This window comes from Chanos chanos, chromosome 1 (genome assembly GCF_902362185.1).
Source record: "Chanos chanos chromosome 1, fChaCha1.1, whole genome shotgun sequence".
Classification (NCBI taxonomy): domain Eukaryota; kingdom Metazoa; phylum Chordata; class Actinopteri; order Gonorynchiformes; family Chanidae; genus Chanos; species Chanos chanos.
This window is the reverse complement of record NC_044495.1, coordinates 44,685,179-44,703,327: the sequence shown is the minus strand read 5'-3', so window position 1 is coordinate 44,703,327 and position 18,149 is coordinate 44,685,179. Positions and strand designations below refer to the sequence as shown.

Below are 18,149 nucleotides of genomic sequence, written 5' to 3'. Positions count from 1 at the left end.
CTCCATCTTTTCATGATGCGCGTAACCGCTGGCTGCCTGTGTACGAGAGGTTTGTACATATGAGGTGCACCAGGTTGTGATCAGATCTTCCCAGGGGAGGGAGGGATGATGAGCTGTATGCCTCCTTGGTGTTGGCATAAAGTAAGTCCAGTATTTTATTGACTCTGGTGTGGCATGTAACATATTAAATAAAATGTGGGCAGAGTGGAGGACAGAGAGACACGGTTGAAGTCGCCAGAGATTTGAGGGAGGGCGTGCAGGCGTTGTGTCTACAGCCTGCTTGTAACTGAGTGGATAACATCACAGGCCACCTCAACTTAGCAGAGGGGGGAGTATATGCCATCATCACAATGACATGCAAGAATTCCCTCAGTAGATAGAATGGCCTCATGCTAACAGCCAGCAGCTCAGTATCCTTACAGCGGAGTTGTTCTTTAATAGCGATGTGCCCAGGATCACACAATCGATCATTAACAAATACTGCCAGCCCTCCTGCCTTCCTCTTATCGCTCTCCTTTATCTTGTCCACCTGCATCATATGAAAACCATCCAACACAGCGTTCATGTCCGAAGTTAACTTGGTTAGCCATGTCCCTGTAAATAGCATAATGCTGCACTACCTGTATTCCCTCTGGTGCTGGGTCACCACCACTAATTTGTCAATTTTATTGGGGAGAGATCTCACATTCCCCATTGCGATCGAGGGGAGAATGGGTTTGTAATGTCTCCTCCTTGTGCGGCGCCCAGCCCCAGCACAACTGCCCTGTCTCTTCATCCTCAACACGAGGGGAATATCGAGTCTCTCCCCTGGTAGTACCATGTTACGGAGTGCTTTCAGCTGATCCCTGAGTAAACAATGGGGCCATGGCTGTGTGCAGGGTCACCTGACACAATGAATTTGGTATCCATAGTGCACGGATAAGTTGAGCACAGATAAGTTAAAAAGTAATTACACGTAATTACAAAAAAAACCCCGTAAGAAATACTAGAAAATAATTAAGAGAACAGCTCAATGGCGAGTAAGAGCTGCTATAAACTGCTACTTGTGCACTGCCTGGAACATGGCTTTTCATCTCTGCTGTGTGTATCTGTTATCTGTCATTACACATAAAGAATAAAACTTGGCTTTTCATCTCTTATTTCAGCCCAATATTTTTTTCATTTCTTTGTTTGTTTTCTATGCATTACTTTGCTGTGCATTTGTGTGACTTTATTAGGTTTACGTGGGACACAGCTATCTACATGACTAATGTAAATAAAAATACTCTCTTCAACTGGCACTGGGGCATTACTCTGATACAAATACGTATACCCCCTCATGATGCTTATGCACAACACACCTATGTTCTTATCTCATTTAGTGTTTTAGTGGGAAAAATAGTCACTCTTACAACCTTTAAAGATGTGGCTAACTTGGGCCTGAAATACAACAAAATGTTTTGCTATGTCACTTATCTATGGAAACCTTGTTTCCGGCTAACATCTGATGAAAAATTCTTGAAGCCAAAGTTGAGCCATGTACCAGTCTAGTCCTGGACCTGAGCATCTCATTGAACCTGGGCTCTTGTATGGACTAAAGAGACTGTAGAGACTGTTGGGTTATTAGTTGAAGATGTGTTACTGACAGGCTAAATCAGTCATTTGGCTCTGTAGACCTTACTGCTGCAGTTAAATCACAGCACCATTATTGGTTCTACCTCATGTAGGACTATAGAAATCATCAGACAAATTAATAAATAGAAAATAATGCATAAATTTTAGCTTTAAAAAAGTATTTACCAAGGAGCTTGAGTCACAGTAAGATTCCATGGTTATATTTATTATAAAAATATGAACACATTCTGACAAAGGCCAGGTTTAAATCATTAGACAAATTTTCGGCGTGGCTCACTGAGGGTGACTCCTCCATCCTTCATCGCCTTCCAGAAAGCCTGAATCTGTGATGTTACAGAAAAAAAAACAGGTTTACAACATATTTATCACCACTGGAAACATCAAATACACATATGCATCCACATACAAGCTACTGTGTTATACACACACAACATATTTTATAATTACAAGATCTTGTCTATTATATTATTATTAGATTTTCTATAATGGCCTTGCTATTTATTTATTTTTATTTATTTTCTCCAGCAAAAGCCTCTATCCCTGACTGCCAAAAGCATGTTTACTCTCCATTCTATAGTACCAGTCAATACTTTCTTTACTCTCCATTCTATAGTATCATTCTATAGTAGAGTTTCAGTTAAATAAAGTTATGGGACAGCAGACATGATGCAGACATGTGTGTTGTTACTGTGTCAGGTGTCTGTGACGTCCTACAAATAAATTCCTCCAATTGAAACATTCTGCTTCACAGGAATGACCAGACCCTTTATTGAACAAGATTTTTCACAAAGGAATGACCAGAAGCGTTATCAAACAAGATTTTTCACAAAGGAATGACCAGAAGCATTATCGAACAAGATATTTCACAAAGGAATGACCAGATACATTATCGAACAAGATTTTTCACAAAGGAATGACCAGATGCGTTATCGAACAAGATATTCCAAAAAGGAATGACCAGATGCATTATCGAACAAGATTTTTCACAAAGGAATGATCATATGTGTTATCGAACAAGATTTTTCACAAAGGAATGACCAGAAGCATTATCGAACAAGATTTTTCACAAAGGAATGACCAGAAGCATTATTGAACAAGATATTTCACATAGGAATGATCATATGCGTTATCAAACAGGATTTTTCACAAAGGAATGACCAGATGCATTATCGAACAAGATATTTCACACACGAATGACCAGATGCATTATCGAACAAGATATTTCTCTGCTGTTTGTTTGAAAAAGACTCAGTGACTCAATGTCCTCAGTGATACTGATACTGCTAACTATCATCAGTGTTCTAAAAATGTATTTTTATACCTTTATAAAATTAACACCATTCTACTGGCACCCAACAGAAAACACAAGGGTATTTGCTAAAACACGGTAACATTGCTGTTTTAGTTTTTTATTAGCCTCCATATTGTACAAGGGTTGGGGTAGTGCTGGGCAATAATGTTTAAAAACCATGATTAAATTAGGCATGTTTCCTCTCTCTCTGTGGTTAACGTTAGTGTTGGGTAATAATGTTTAAAAACCATGATTAAATTAGGCAGGTTTCCTGTCACTGTGTGGTTAATGTTAGTGTTGGGTCATAATGTTTAAAAACCTTGATTAATTTAGGCAGGTTTCCTCTCTCTGTGTGGTTAATGTTAGTGTTGGGTCATAATGTTTAAAAACCATGCTTAAATTAGTGCTGGGTAATAATGTTTAAAAATCAGGTTTTCCTTCTCTGCGTGGTTGACCAATGGTCAATGCTTTGATGGGTTATAATAGGACATAGTTATGTCACCACTGGTTTAGAAAATTGGTATGTGGTGATCAGCACTGTACGTCGGTCTGTCGGTCTGTTTTTGGTTGTCAAGATCTCTGCATTTATTATACAACACTCACAACTACATGACAGCGCTAATAATATCACACAATTATAATGGTATTTTGACGAGCTGTGATATTTATGTCACCATTGACACAGGATGATGATGGGATCAGTTTAGTCTGCCTTTGTTGTATGATGTTCACAGGCACATGAAGGCACTTATATCTACAGCCATACTGATATTCACTTAGATTTGTGACAAGGCCATCAGGCCGTCTGACTTCTCAACTGGCCCAGTCTGCAGTTCAGAGGGCCTTGGCCAGTGTTTCACATCATCTCCAACATGCATTCTCCCTCTGACTTTTTTGTTTTTTTTTTACATGAATTTACATGTAACCCATTTTGTTATCATGGCATCTTTTCCCTCACTGTCCCTCCACTGAAAGCTATTCTGATGACTCTGTCTGAGCAGGTGGTTATACTTGTTTTTGGCATAGTAACCAGAGCCCGAATATGAAAACTGTCACTTAATTTTCCATAACATCATATTAAAATGCATTAAAATGATTACAGTACTTACAGCTTCTGAGCGGAACTTCCATGGCACCTCGCGGTACATGATACGAGTTATGCCCGCCTCTTGGCAGCGCTGTGCCAACACTTCGCCCACAGCCTGACATGCTGCCACTGATCGCGTGGAGCCCAGTTCCCGTTTCAGTGCCCACTCTTTAGTGGAGCATGTCAAAACTGGCTCTGGAGAGTCACGTGAAAACACCTCTGCCATAACATGGTGCTGAGAACGTCTAAACACCAGTCTATCCACAGAGAAAGAGACAAAGAAAGAAGAGCAGGAGTTAATGAGGACAAAGCAGAGGTGAAATTCAATGTAACAGGGAGAAGACAAAAAGAGAGAGAAGAAAGGACACAGGGTAACAGGAGACAGGAAAAAAGGAGAAAAGAGAGACGTAGAGAAGAAGAACAGACAGAGATTAACCTTTCCTTCAAAGCAACCCTCTTCATAGTTTGTCAGTTGATCATGGGATGGCTTAGGAGTTATAGATGTAAGAAAATGTAAAGTCTCTCTGCATATTGGTCACACACACACTGGAGCAGTAAGCAGTGAAATGCAGCCTCTGCATTTAACCCATGCTATACACCAGTGAGCACACACACACTAGAGCAGTGAGCACACACACTAGGATCTAAGAGCAATGGGCAGCCCCAGGCACCCGGGGACCAACTCCAGGTCTTTTTGCCAGTGCCTCGGTCAAGGTCACCAACAGTAGTATGAATCCTAGTACACATCCTTGATGGTGGGAGGAAACCGGAGCACCCGGAGGAAACCAACGCAAACACAGGGAGAACTCCACACAGAAAAGACGGCTGGGATTCGAACCCAGGGCCTTCTTGCTGTGAGGCAACAGCCACCATGCTGCCCTGAGAGACCTACAGTCGACATGACTGTAGATCTTGTGAATAATGAGATGAAATGGGTTTGCATAGCACGTGCACACACATACACACCTGTGATAGTATTCCCTGGTGGGCCAAACTGTGCCCCAACCTCTGTCCTTCACTGCGAGAGCCATCTGTTCCAGATTCCTAGGGTTTCGGTTGACAAATGTCTTACAAACGGACATACTTTCATTTAACTCCAGCTCTGGTTCGGGTGCAGTGTGACTATAACAACGCACTGGGGGAAAAACGGGGCTGTTAGATGACAAGGTTTCAAGAGTTCAAATAATCTATATTCATTCTGCATTCTTTATATGCTTACTGACAGGACAGAGAGAGCGCTCTTGATAGTGTATCTTTATGCTTGTCTATGTCTGTGTCGTCGTAGGATAGTAATGCACACTGTGTTTCTCTTTCGGCCACATTATCAATTCAATCACAGCATAAACCCAAAAATTAACGTACAAAACGAGCAGTTTTACGACACTGTTTCCTTACCAATTTTATGACACAGGTTCCACGTTGTCCCTACTGGTACGGACGCCTGAATTTGACCTACCAGCAACCGCACGCTTCGGCTGACTTCTCTTAGAATGGACATTGTGACAACATATAACTGCCTAAGATCATAACACGATGGGTGTTTAAATTGATTCAGGATAGTCTGCAATACGGTAATGGCAGTTCCTCTTCGTAAATATTATTCAACTGCTTGTCAGTAATCTCCCCAAGAGCAGCGCCATCTTTGACTCTGTTTAGTATATACAAACTTCCGTTTCCGTTAGTGACGCAGCGGATTTTTTTCTCTACATTTTTTCACGTTGTACTTTATACCAAATAGAATGAAATTATTTTTGTTTGTTTTTAATTAGCTGTTAATTCTGTAGTTACATGCTGATGATTCTAGCTATAAATATACGTTTTTGGTCTTGTTTACATGGTCTCATGTACGCAGTACGAAGGGGTAAATTAACGCTCAGTCTTATTGTGATCTCTGCTTATGAAGTATTACGAATCTGACTGATGCACCCATTGTAAGTCGCTTTGGCTAAAAGCGTCTGCCAAATACCAAATTGTAAACTGTAATTGTAAATTGGTCTCTTTCTTATTAAATCCACATAACTAACTAATTTCAATTTATCTTACCTTAGTAAGACATGCCCACTGTTTCATTCATTTAATGCTTATCTTCTCTAAAGATTTACAGTTAAAAAAAAGGAAACGTTTGATAAAAAAAAAAATCATAAGAACTGTGTGGGCCAGAGAAGTAAGCATCGCAGACAACACATTGTATGTGTCTCCATCGAAAATAATTTCAGCTCTGGAGTGTGCCATAGACATGTTACACAGTACAGTGAGCGCTTTTAGCTCATTACATGATCCGTGTCAGCTGTAACAGGAGCAGTCACAGCATTCAGGATTTCAAAACTGTTCATCCATGAGACCACTCAGGCAACAGATTTCCAGGGGTACAACCTCTGAGCTTCACTGTTGCTACTGTCACACATTACACACGGGTACAAAAAGCATGTGCTCGCACACACACACACACCCCACAGGACAAAACAATGCTGCAGAAATTCCGCCCCCTGTTACATAAAGGTTTTATTTCTCTATCTCCATAGCCTTGCAACAAACTCATGTGGGGTAAAAGGTAGATACCAGTTAACTAGAAAAATTTGAGTGAAAAATAGTTTAGAGAATATCTGTACATATATCTGGGTCCATTTGAGTGAAGGAGCATGACTTGTAAACACCAGCATCTTTTGAGATGGTGGGTGAAAGAGAAAGGTGGAGGAAAGAGAGAGATGGGAGAAAGAGAGAGGTGAGAGAAAGGGAGAGGTGAGAGAAACAGAGAGGTGAGAGAAAGGGAGAAGTGAGAGAAAGGGAGAGGTGGAAGAAAGCGACGGGAGAAAGAGAGAGGTAACTCAAGGAGACAGGTGGAAAAAGGAGAGAGGTAAGAGAATGAGAGAGGTGGAAGAAAGAGAGAGGTGGAGGAAAGCGAGAGGTAAGAGAAAGAGAGAGGTGGGGGAATGCTGGCAGCAAACAAAAGTGACAGTTGTTGTGGTGGGCTGGAACATGTCAGAGATGTGTTGCTATGCAACAGTGATTCCAGAACTGTTGCTGAGAAACAGTGATAGCGTGTGTGGATGACAGCATTGGCTCTCATTTCGCCTGGCAACCGCTGTCCATTTCACCACTGGCACTTCACTCACTGTTTAAATACCAGTCTATTGCAATACTGTATTGTCATTGTTTCAGTGACGGCTACACTTTAAAATGTTCACAGGGCCTTGGTGGATATTTACCTGTTGTTATTGTGATTTCAGAGAAAAATAAACTATGGTAATATCTCAAATCACATAGTGCATTATTCAAAAATGTAATGTCTTGATCATCTCCTCCGTCAGGCACACACCCCCACCCTTCTTAATAAATAAAATACACTCAGTTTGCTTTTCAGAGAGATGGCTTTAGCTGCACAGTCAGTGTTAATAATTTGGTTGCCACGGTGAAGGTACTGAGTTTGCTTAGTGTTAAACAATGTCTCTCTAATGGTCTCTACCGCCAAATGGCCTTCCAGTGCCCCCCACCTTCAGATGTGCAGCTGTGCCCAAGATACAGAATGAAACACTGTCGCTTGAGCTGAAAGAGGACTACTGATTGTTCAACCGTTTGTTGATGCAGTTGTTGTTGTGGTTTCTTTTTAAATAGAGGAAAAGGGGTCATTTCAGTGCTGTCCTCTAGATGGCAGTATGTCTCAACTCAGTGGCTGAATCTCACAGGGGCTGTAATTCCACACAAATCTTTCTCTTTTGTGGATTAAACCGACCTGAGCATGTGGATAGCACAGCTCCACAGCTATCCAGGCCCCCTGTAGCTCAAGACGAATAAGACAGGAACCACAAACACACGGCTGTGTAGCAACTCATACCAGTCATAGCTTACGGTAGAGATATTACATTGTGAATTATGTTGCAATGTTCATATTTTTCCACTGAAAATGCTTTTAGCTCTTCACCACTGCAAGATGGAAAGAGCAACAGACCTTGGCAAAATCAGGACCTGTCAACAACAAATGACTGTAGTCAATAAAGACACACACACCCCAAGGAATTGTCTGCTGCAGAAAGGTCCAATGTGAATCCAGGATGAGAGATCATATATGCAAAAGCTAATGCAACATGGGAAGATTCCTTATTAAACCCCAGAGACTTTTAAATAATTGTACCTGGCGCTTTCATATAGTTAGAGCTTGATCATCTTTCAGGAAGTGTTGAAATTTTAGTAAACACTCACCTTGCTCCTTATTTGTGCTATAATAAACTGAAACTGCAGGTGACCAGGGGTGGACAGTAACGAAGTACATTTACTTGAGTATTGTACTTAAGTACGTTTTTCGAGTATCTGTATTTTACTTGAGTATGAATTGTTCTGGAAACTTATGACTTTTACTCCACTATATTTGAAAGACAAATAATGTACTTTGGACTACATTCCTATCACCGTTCTCGTTAATCATTACTTTGAAGCATAGCTTAGAAATCAGCGGAAGAATTTTACTTTCTAAAATGCGAAAGGCCATATTGTGTTCGTCACAGGAGAAGAAACAATCACAGCAAACTAATCTTAAATTCGAAGTGCGCACTGCATTTTTTTCGAACAGTTCAACTTGGCCGTTGTATTGATGGTTACTATTAAAGATAAAGATAAAGGTTCCACACCAGACCACCCATTTCCATATCTGAAGTCCATGTTTGAGAAATGACGAAAGATTCATTTCGTTTTAAACGTTAGCTCTGTTTACCACGCACAAATTTAATGGCTGCGTCCAAAACCGCATACTAACGTACTAAATAGTACGTCAAAACAGTACGCCACCATTAGTAGTACGTCCAAATACATAGTATGCATAGAGTAGTATGTGAATAGTACCCGGATGACATACTACTTCCGTTGGAAAAACGCAGTATGCGAGCACTGGACACTTTTCAATCCAATAAGGCCATATGGAAAAAAGGGGCGTTTCTGATGCGGTGTTTAAATGTACTGCTGTGTCCGTTTACAGGTAGTCGTCATTAAACCGCGATTATAAAGCTCACACGCAAAAATGTGGCGCAATTTGATTACCTCATTAGTGCGTCCAAATTCTAGCATACTTTCTTGTCTAAAATCTTTTAGTACGTACTCCGCACTACGTACTTCAATGCAAGTTTAGTGTGCAGTATGTAGTATGCGGTTTTGGACGCAGCTCATGTCTTCAAAAATTTGCCATCTTTCGTCTGGCCAAGCTGGCATGTCAATCTTTGGCATTTTCAGCGATATCAGTAAGAGATATTCCAATGGAAACAATAGCAAATTTCTGGAATAATAGAAATATCAGAGAGAGGTAGACAGAAAGGACTACAATATGCATTTGAGAGATACATTCACAATACACCCAGCCGGCACGTGACCAACCTTCAACGTTGAAATGTGGTTGCAGTAATGTCAGTTGTTGCTTTCAACGTTGAAAAAACTTTGAAACAACATTTAATGCTAATGGTTGTAGAAATGTCAACAAAATACTTATAAATCAATGTTGAAATTTCGACGTTGAAAGATCTGTGCGTTGAAGCGACAATGTATTCAGCAATGAGCAAAAGAAAATTGTAACAGCTGCTTTCCCTCATATTTATTCAGGAAAGTGCCATAATTTCTCTTTTCAGGGAGTCTCATTTGGTCACATTCAAGCTTTACCTGATTTTTTAATTTTTGTGTTTATAGTATAGGGGTAGTAGTATTGCAAGTTATGCACAGCAAGTTGCATTATAACAATTGCATTGAAAACATATGACATGTACAGTAAATTCCTGATTCAGACAGTATTGTCATGTTGATCCAATTGCAAACAAGGTTATAATATTGTAACGTCGGAGAGTGGTCATTGGCCCCACCTCTTTTGCTCTGTTGGACAAGTTTCACTGTTTGTTTGTTGTTAGGCAACGCATTTGATGTAGATGTGTGTTGGGGGATGTTTACTGGTGTTTTTGGGATATCTGTTTCTATGTTTTAAGCTTTTATGTCACAGGTAGTAATTTCCGACGTCACCATTTTGGTGAAGTGTGGTCAGAGGCATCAGGATGGTTGTTCTATCTCACTACAAAATGATTGATTAATAAATGGGATGGTTAATTTTGTATAGCATGTTGATGTAAGAAGATTTTCTGAGGTAGTGTTTATAAACATACAGTATCACTGCACAATATAGTTACACATACAAATTGGTAAATTACAAAGTGTAAATTGGAGTGAAAACTTAATTCAATCTCTAGCATAATTAATGCTTTAAAGAAAGATGTTATAGCATTGTTGCAATGTCGATGTTTATTCTATTTTCAATATCAATACACAATTCAATGTTGATGCAACACCTTCAGACATGTTGAAAAGTAAGATGTTGAAACAATATCGCAATTTCAACGTTGGTTTGATTTTCAAAATTGAAACAAAATTCAGCTGCGATTCAACCTTGAACCATGTCGTTGACTCAACCGTGACTAAACGTTGAAATGCCTGCTGGGTAGTTTGTCGGTGGAGTATTGTGAATGAAGAGTCCGAGGACATTAAATTCGAGGGAAAAGCTTGTGTAACGGATCTTTTCTCCTCCGAGAAACAGGGATGCGAACACGAGACTGGTTCAATCTGTTTTTAATTCTGGAAGGCAATTAACAGAAAATTTTAATTTCTTCAAAAAGACAATGGCGTGTGATTACCGCTGACCCGCAGCAAGAGGAATTCTTCTACTGGGCCCGTTTTCCCACACACACATACCGAACGACAACGACAATCATACACTCCACTCAGTCCACAACAACACAAATTCAATGCCAGAATACAGAAGAAACATTTTTTTTTTATAAAACACAAACACTCTTATTACCAGCTTATACTAGCTTGATACATTCGCTAGCATGCTACAAAAATGTAAAGAAACTATATACATGAAACGTACCTGGAAGGCAATTAACAGAAAATTTTAATTTCTTCAAAAAGACAATGGCGTGTGATTACCGCAGACCTTGAGTAGACAAAAGGGGGAGAGAACATAAAACACATGCACTATAAGACAAAATCAATCACTCATTATACTAGCAAAGCGAACGGTCGGAACAAAAATTTGGCGCCAGTTAACTACACACTAAATTGTAAAATGAAAAACGCCCATGAACTTGTAACTATCTAACAAAACATTACTTTTATCTTCAATATATTTGCTAGTATAACTAATGGTCAAAGTGCAGTGAAGTTTTTAGATTATAACATATTATTTCTCAAATTCTTATTAAAAAACGAAATGAGGAGAAATGCATTAACGTACCCGCAGCAAGAGGAATTCTTCTACTGGGGTACGGCAACTCGGAGGGACCAAAATTAAACAATCTGCGGCAAATCACACACCACTAGGGGGCTCTTAAACACCATTTCTTTATGCTTAATTCTATGAAATTTATATAGCAAATTGATAATAAATATTTACTTCGTTTTCTAACTCCGTTACACTTGCCGGTCCCAATGCAAGTGTCAGGCACCCCACATCTTGACAATTCATGCGCAGGACAATCATATACAGGAACAACAATAATGTTGCACAGCAGGGTGTCAATATATTGTTTTATTTTAAGATAACAACATTTAGTTATGACTTCTTATAACTTTCATTATCTGATATATGTTTTAGCCCATTGCAATACTAAATTCTCCTGCTTTTCCATTTGTGTAGAACATGCCAGGATATTGCCCCATACATTGGATCTCATAAAGGCAAAACAGGAAAGCCCAACTAAATCCTGCACAAGTTTGCCACAACAATGGCACAAGCCAAGGGGTGATAAAATAAAATGATAAAATAAAGGCTGTGTCCATAGCCTAACATCAGTGGTGGTTGCGAAGGCCAGACATGACCACAAATGGAGACACTGTTTAGTCAGAGGTGGCACAAGTAAAAGTAGACGTACTCTTGCAAAAAAAAGTACTCTAAGTAGAGTTAAACTGACAACCATTTTTGTAAAGTGTAAGTCAGTGTCTACTTTACTCTTTCTTAATTATTTTTCAGGAGGGATATTTTTACTCTACCTAGAGAGTTTTTTTTTTTAACAAAATAATTTTTATTATTGCCGCCTTTGTGTTTAATCCATTATTCGACATCTCTCCTCTAGCATTTTTGGCTTCGAGAAAGCAGAAAATACGACACCCCCCTGTAAACTTTGAGGATATCTGTTGTCGGATTTGGAGGTTCCATATGCATACCGTTTTGGCACTTTCCCTTGTTCTGAAAGCTTTACAGGCCTCCTATGCCTAGTTATGGTTGCCAACGTAGGACTGGACAGTGGCTTTTCTATGGGAGGGGCATAGCTAAGGGTCAGTTGGAGATATCCTTCAGAGGGGCAGCGTGGCCAAAAGAGGACAAATGGGCCGTTGCCCGGGCAACAATAGCACATCCATGGTCTTCTGTATCACCAAGCCATAACATCAATAAACATTTCACATAGACCGTATCATTATGAAACCACATTATTTTAAAATTAAAACATGAATTTCAAAGCAGGTGAGCATATTCAAGTCTTTCCCACTCAATCAATTTGCTATGTGAATGCTCACACAGCAGCTCCCCTCTGAAAAACACTCTTTTGTATGTGTGTACATGTGTGTGTGTGTGCGTGCGTTTGAAGGGACCTCAGAGTGCAGTTGCCAGGCAACCTGCACTATTATTTCAAACATCTTGTGAATGATTTGTGAGGGTGCTAGTTCTCTGAGAGCTCAGCGAGACATCTAGCTGCTGTTTATAATTCAGTGTTTATGCCATTTAGCTAAGTTAAATTAGCCTTTATTGATCCACACAGGGACAGTGCTCTCTGTACTTAACCCAGCCTGACTACATATATTTTACCAAGAATAACCTTTTTGTGCATGTGTGTGTATTTGTACGTATGTATTGTGTGTGTCCGTGTGTGTTAGTGCGTGTGCGAATATGTGAGTGTGTGTGTGCCTATATATATATATGTGTGTGTGTGTGTGTGTGTGTGTGTGTGTGTGTGTGAGTGTGTGTGTGTGTGTGATAAAAGAGGTGTTTGCTCTTTCAGCACAGTAGTTTTAAAATTTCTTTCAGAAGTCTGGTTTCAGAAAATGTGTTTTCTTACATTAAAGAGTCATTCACAAGCCACAAGAATTCTATGGGTGAACATGCCAAATTGATCTGAAAGTACAAGATTGCATGTACTTCTGTGTAGTTCAAATTATTTTGTTGAGTCATTTGTCAATCCACAGAAAATACATCACTTGATTTGTTAAAACGCACGTATTGTCATGGAAAATGAGGCGATGTTTGGTTTGTAGACGCTACTCTGCTACTTGATTAATAAAACAGCTTTACTGCTGAAAAGCTGTTTGATTTGAGGTCCAGCATGCTGTAAAACTATCTTTGTGACCATGTGCATTGTAAAAAGTGCCATACAAATAAATTTGAATTGAATGGAATTGATTTTGAAAAGTTTGGTGCTGCCATCTCAGTACAGGCAAATGAAGTTAAACTAAAAGCTTCACTGCTTGTAGAAATGCTACTCCCCAAATATGTGTACCATGTAGTGTACTGCATATTTTTCATAGCTGACTCTCTGTCTCAGCACTCATCCTCCTGAGCTTGTTCTGCTGGCCTGACCTCCCTCCTTTCCTGAGAACTGCAGCATGTTGCCAAGCATTTCTTGTTTTCATAGCAATGATAGCTTAGGGGAGAATTTTGTCATACATAGATGCATGTGGTCATATTTTGTGTTTGGATAAAGCTCCATAGCAGAGGACTGACAATCAATGACCATCTCAAAGAAAACTGAATTTATGAACTTTCACTGCTTGAAGAGAGGCCATCACATAATGCTGAAATTCTGTACCTTTGTAAAGTACAGAGGGTTTCTCTCTGATTGCCTCCTGTACGTTTCTCAGCTCATCCCAAAGTTTCATGTCTGTCTCTTTATTTTTGCGGTGTGTTGCAGCACAAGGCCGGTAGTGCTGCAGCTGTTATGACAGCTTTGATCAAATCTTCTGTCTAGATGATACAAGTGGGTGGCCAGACTCCACAGGCTCATCACACTGCCAGCCTTAACTCAACAAAACAGCCACATGGGGAACTGAAAGTGTATTTAAATAGTTTCAGTATTACTGTAGGCAATCCTCCTTTTTCTTCTCGCAATGCTTCATGAGGCTCTCACATGCTTCTAAGGCCTCTGACAGTCCAAACCATGGAGTACAGCTCTCACTGTGTCACCCCTCCTGACGGTCAGGCAAATATGAACCACGCGAGAACAAATCAGTTCAGTGTGTGATGTGTTTGGTACGTGATGCTCTCTTTAGCCTACCAAGATAGCGGTAGGCTAAAACCTATATGTAGCATGAAAATATGTATATGATTAAAAGATGTATGGGCAACCATTTGTGTCTACATCAACAGGGGCTGTTGTTTACATGTTACATGAATGTAGTCAGAGCCAGAGTGGTAGAAAAAAACTCTCTCAATGGCTCTGGTCAGTGCAAATAGACCACTGTAGACCTTAATTTAAGCACTTGAACTTTTGAGCGAGGTGACAGGCTTGCCGTTTTTGTGAATTTCGCCCATAAAGTTGTTGCGCGAAATTTGTGAGGTGTTTTGCTGTGTGGAAGCCTAGCGTAAAAGTTAGCTTATAAAAAGCAAGCAAAGCAGACGCATTCTGTCTGACTTTTTTCCCCACAGAAATTACCCAAACTTTTGTTACATAACATGCGATTCCCAAACCTGTGGAAATGCAGGCCGGTTCTCAAAAGGCACCAAGGCAGCACTGGCTCCGCACTGGCACAGGCACCGGCACTGGTTCTAGCACTGTCCATGTGGAAAAGAGTTAAATGTGCAGAGTTGTTCAACTGTAAGGTGTGGCTGGCATAGGGGGTGTCAGAGGGGTGGGTTTGTTTAAAATCACACCAATATCTGTTAACACCGAGATCAGATAAAGCATCTCAGAGGACCTGTTTTTTTGTTTATATATTTTTTGTTGGAGATGCCTCGTTTGGGTTGGGCTCTTTCATCTAAAATGAAATTCAGCAAAGAGAGGGATTGGATAGGACTTGGTGTTTATTGTATTAAAATCTGGAAAGAGACTCTTGCACACTCATTTAGAGTTTATTGGTCACATAGAGCTCAGATTTGTTCAGATTTCTCTCCACAGTCAACGCAGGAGTGGTGGACACATATAAACCTACAATATATATATAAAAAGGGCTTCAAGTTATCACTACATTAAAGTACATCACAAGAGTGGTCCCTACTGCAGTCACACTCAGAACACACAAACAAAACACACACACACCAGAACAAACACATGTATAGACATGTGAACACAAATATACAAATAAAAAGTATAGACGTGTGAACACAAATATACAAATAAAAACAAAAAACAAAAACAAAAACAAAAGAATATTTTTTTGCACTACATGAAAACATTGAAAGCCACTGATCTGATCCAGATTCTTTGTACACACTGATTGCATATGTGTGCAATAATCACATTAGAAATTTAATGCTAAATCTTCAAATTACTATAAATTTTGTGAGATTTGAACTCTTCTTGTCTCTTACCAAACATAAATATAGACATTGCACGAGCATGACTCCAGTTGAGAATATCTCCAAGACAGTAACGACTGACTGCCTGGCAGGGTCTGTACATAGATCTGTACATTAATTGTATATAAACTGGAGCTGCAGACTCCTATTACAGTTTGTCAGCAAACTAAATATAAATTTAATAGTCAGAATTTGGATTATTTAAAATCTACAGATATTTCAGTTAGACCATATGGTGAAGTCCCTGCTTTGGTGATAGAGTTTTATACCAGCCTGTCAGGCTAGTGCCCTGAAATTTTAGATTTTTCCCCCCTTTACTCTTAAAGTTATATAGTAAAGTTATGTGTCATAATTCTGTCTTATATATGTATGCTGGAATGGCAGGAATCAAACAGTTTCCAGCATCAATATTTTTCCTTTCCATACACTTCAGTTAGAAATTGGTATTGTTGGGCAACGACGTTTTAATGTTAAAAATAGTAACCAGGCACAAAGATGGTTTTCAGTAGTAGTCTACTTTTATTGGAGTTCAATGATGATACAGTCGAAACAGGAACAGAGAGGAGAGAAGAGGAGAAGAGACTCTCCTACACACTGTGCACATGATGTTACCCAGACTGAGTCATGATGGTACTGACTAAAGGAAACAATTTCTCGTGCAAAGATATACCCATGCTCCACAAGGCCTTTGACCTTGCCATAGATAGTAAATACCGTTAACCCATATCTGAGAGTGGGGTCAATACGCCTTACATGGAATAATGCACAAGATAGAGAAATGTACATTCTGATGAGATCTCCATGTATGGTACATATGTTTAAAATGTACACGTAAGCATACCATTATGCAAGGAGTGTGTGAACATATGCATATGTTTAAGATGTATATGTGAGCATACTGTTATACAAGCAATGTGTGAACATATGCATATGCTTAAGATGTATATGTGAGCATACTGTTATACAAGCAATGTGTGAACATATGCATATGCTTAAGATGTATATGTGAGCATACTGTTATACAACCAATGTGTGAACATATGTCTTCACTGTTATCTCAATACTGGGAGCATTCTGTTATTACAGAGAGTATTCAGCTATGCCCCACAGTATATACAGGCTTCAGTTAAACACAATAGTACAAACAGTGGTGAAGACACATACACACACACACACACACACACACACACGCACACAGCTTATAAAAACTAAAACACAACCTCTGCTCACCCATTCTATGGACATAATAATCTCTAAAGCTACTCAGACAAAAATGCTCACATGAACAATCATAACACAGACCAGTCATCTGAAAATTTTGCTGCTGAAACTTAAGCTGTAAAATAGATAGTGAGTAAAACAGAGTGCAAATAAACATTCTGTCCCTGCTTACTGGGTTACAAGCTATTTATGGTAATAATTTTACAACTGACTTTACCAGAATTTGTGACAAAAATACACCATAATGGAAAAGGGCTTTCATAAAACTTTGTTTCATCACATTTTGCCAAGTCAGGGCTCTATAATGTATTCTACTGCCACCCATCAATCAGTCAATCAGAACTCTTTAATTACATCTTTATGGAATTCTCATTTGGCCATAAGCGTAGAAAAACAAAACAGAAAGGACATGTATGGTTGCTGACCTCAAGAGGAAAAAATTTGGGACACTGTTGTTTGCTGCCCAGTTGAATTGTATTACAGTGAGATACAATTCAACTGGCCAGGGAACTAACTGTTACTTTCCATATGTTTGATAATCACATTTATGTTCATAGCTATTAGAGTGTATGTACCACCATAATGTTATGTTGGTTATGTTTGTTTCTCTCAAGCATTCAGACCACTAAATTACATTTTCAATGGGGATTCATTGTGAAGACAGGTAAATTTTTAATGTATTATGCTAAAAGCACACTACAGGGTCTCAACCCTGATTTATCCATCCCAACAAACTTTTTTAAGTGAAGGGATAATCCCAGGTTTGATCACAGTTTGTTGGCACAGACAATGTTATAGATTCAGTTTAAGCCTCCAGCTTAGACTTGTCAGACTTAACTCAGACATGTTTGGTATTTGCTGCAAGCCTGCATGGCTCAAAAATGTTTGATGAATCTACCCGCTGGTTCTACCCATCCTCCCCCGCCTCTTGCTGTTGCTGGCGAACCAACCTACTCAGTCTCTTGGACTCCAGACACTGTAGAGGAAGGCTGCAATACCTTGTGGACTGGGGAGGATACGGCCCTGAGGAGCAGTCATGGGTCCCAGCATGTGACATCCTTGACCCTTCATTCATTGAGGAATTCCACCGCACCCGCCCTGATCGTCCGGCTCCTCGGCCTCATGGTCTCCATTCCATTTTGATACTGGCTTGTGTTCTTGACTATTCCTGAGGATTCTGATTTGGATTTGTTGAATTTATTTATTAAAGTACCAAGAGCTCTGCACTTGGGTCTTCTGCCACCTTCATTACAGTCATACACTGCTTGGCATACTCAGCACTTTTAAAGACGAGGAAAAAGACATTTTGTTTGATTTTGTAAAGCCACTCACACAAACATAGAGTTTTACAGACTATGTGGTCACTGGGTTTAGTCACTATCTGCTGCTGGATTTGGTCACAGTCT

At 39.6% G+C, this 18,149-nt stretch overlaps 1 protein-coding gene across 1 annotated transcript; it reads right to left on the bottom strand.

Moving 5' to 3' along the window:
• Nucleotides 1-1,833: 1,833 nt before the first annotated feature.
• On the bottom strand, nucleotides 1,834-5,635 carry mrpl18 (mitochondrial ribosomal protein L18). The gene is made up of 4 exons (XM_030779458.1): nucleotides 5,388-5,635; nucleotides 4,959-5,127; nucleotides 4,015-4,249; nucleotides 1,834-1,937 (listed from the first exon to the last, which is right to left on the bottom strand). Exons 1-4 carry the CDS (start codon nucleotides 5,488-5,490, stop codon nucleotides 1,866-1,868), a joined length of 579 nt encoding a protein of 192 aa, XP_030635318.1. The 5' UTR covers nucleotides 5,491-5,635; the 3' UTR covers nucleotides 1,834-1,865.
• Between the last annotated feature and the right edge of the window lie 12,514 nt (nucleotides 5,636-18,149).

Bases quoted from the DNA above. Each gene is read 5' to 3' on its own strand.
- mrpl18 (XM_030779458.1), bottom strand. From the start codon at position 5,490: ATGTCCATTCTAAGAGAAGTCAGCCGAAGCGTGCGGTTGCTGGTAGGT. The intron at 5,128-5,387 runs GTAAGGAAACAG...TTTTTCCCCCAG, and splicing joins GAACCTGTGTCATAAAATTG to TGCGTTGTTATAGTCACACT. The intron at 1,938-4,014 runs GTAAGTACTGTA...GTAACATCACAG, and splicing joins GGAAGTTCCGCTCAGAAGCT to ATTCAGGCTTTCTGGAAGGC.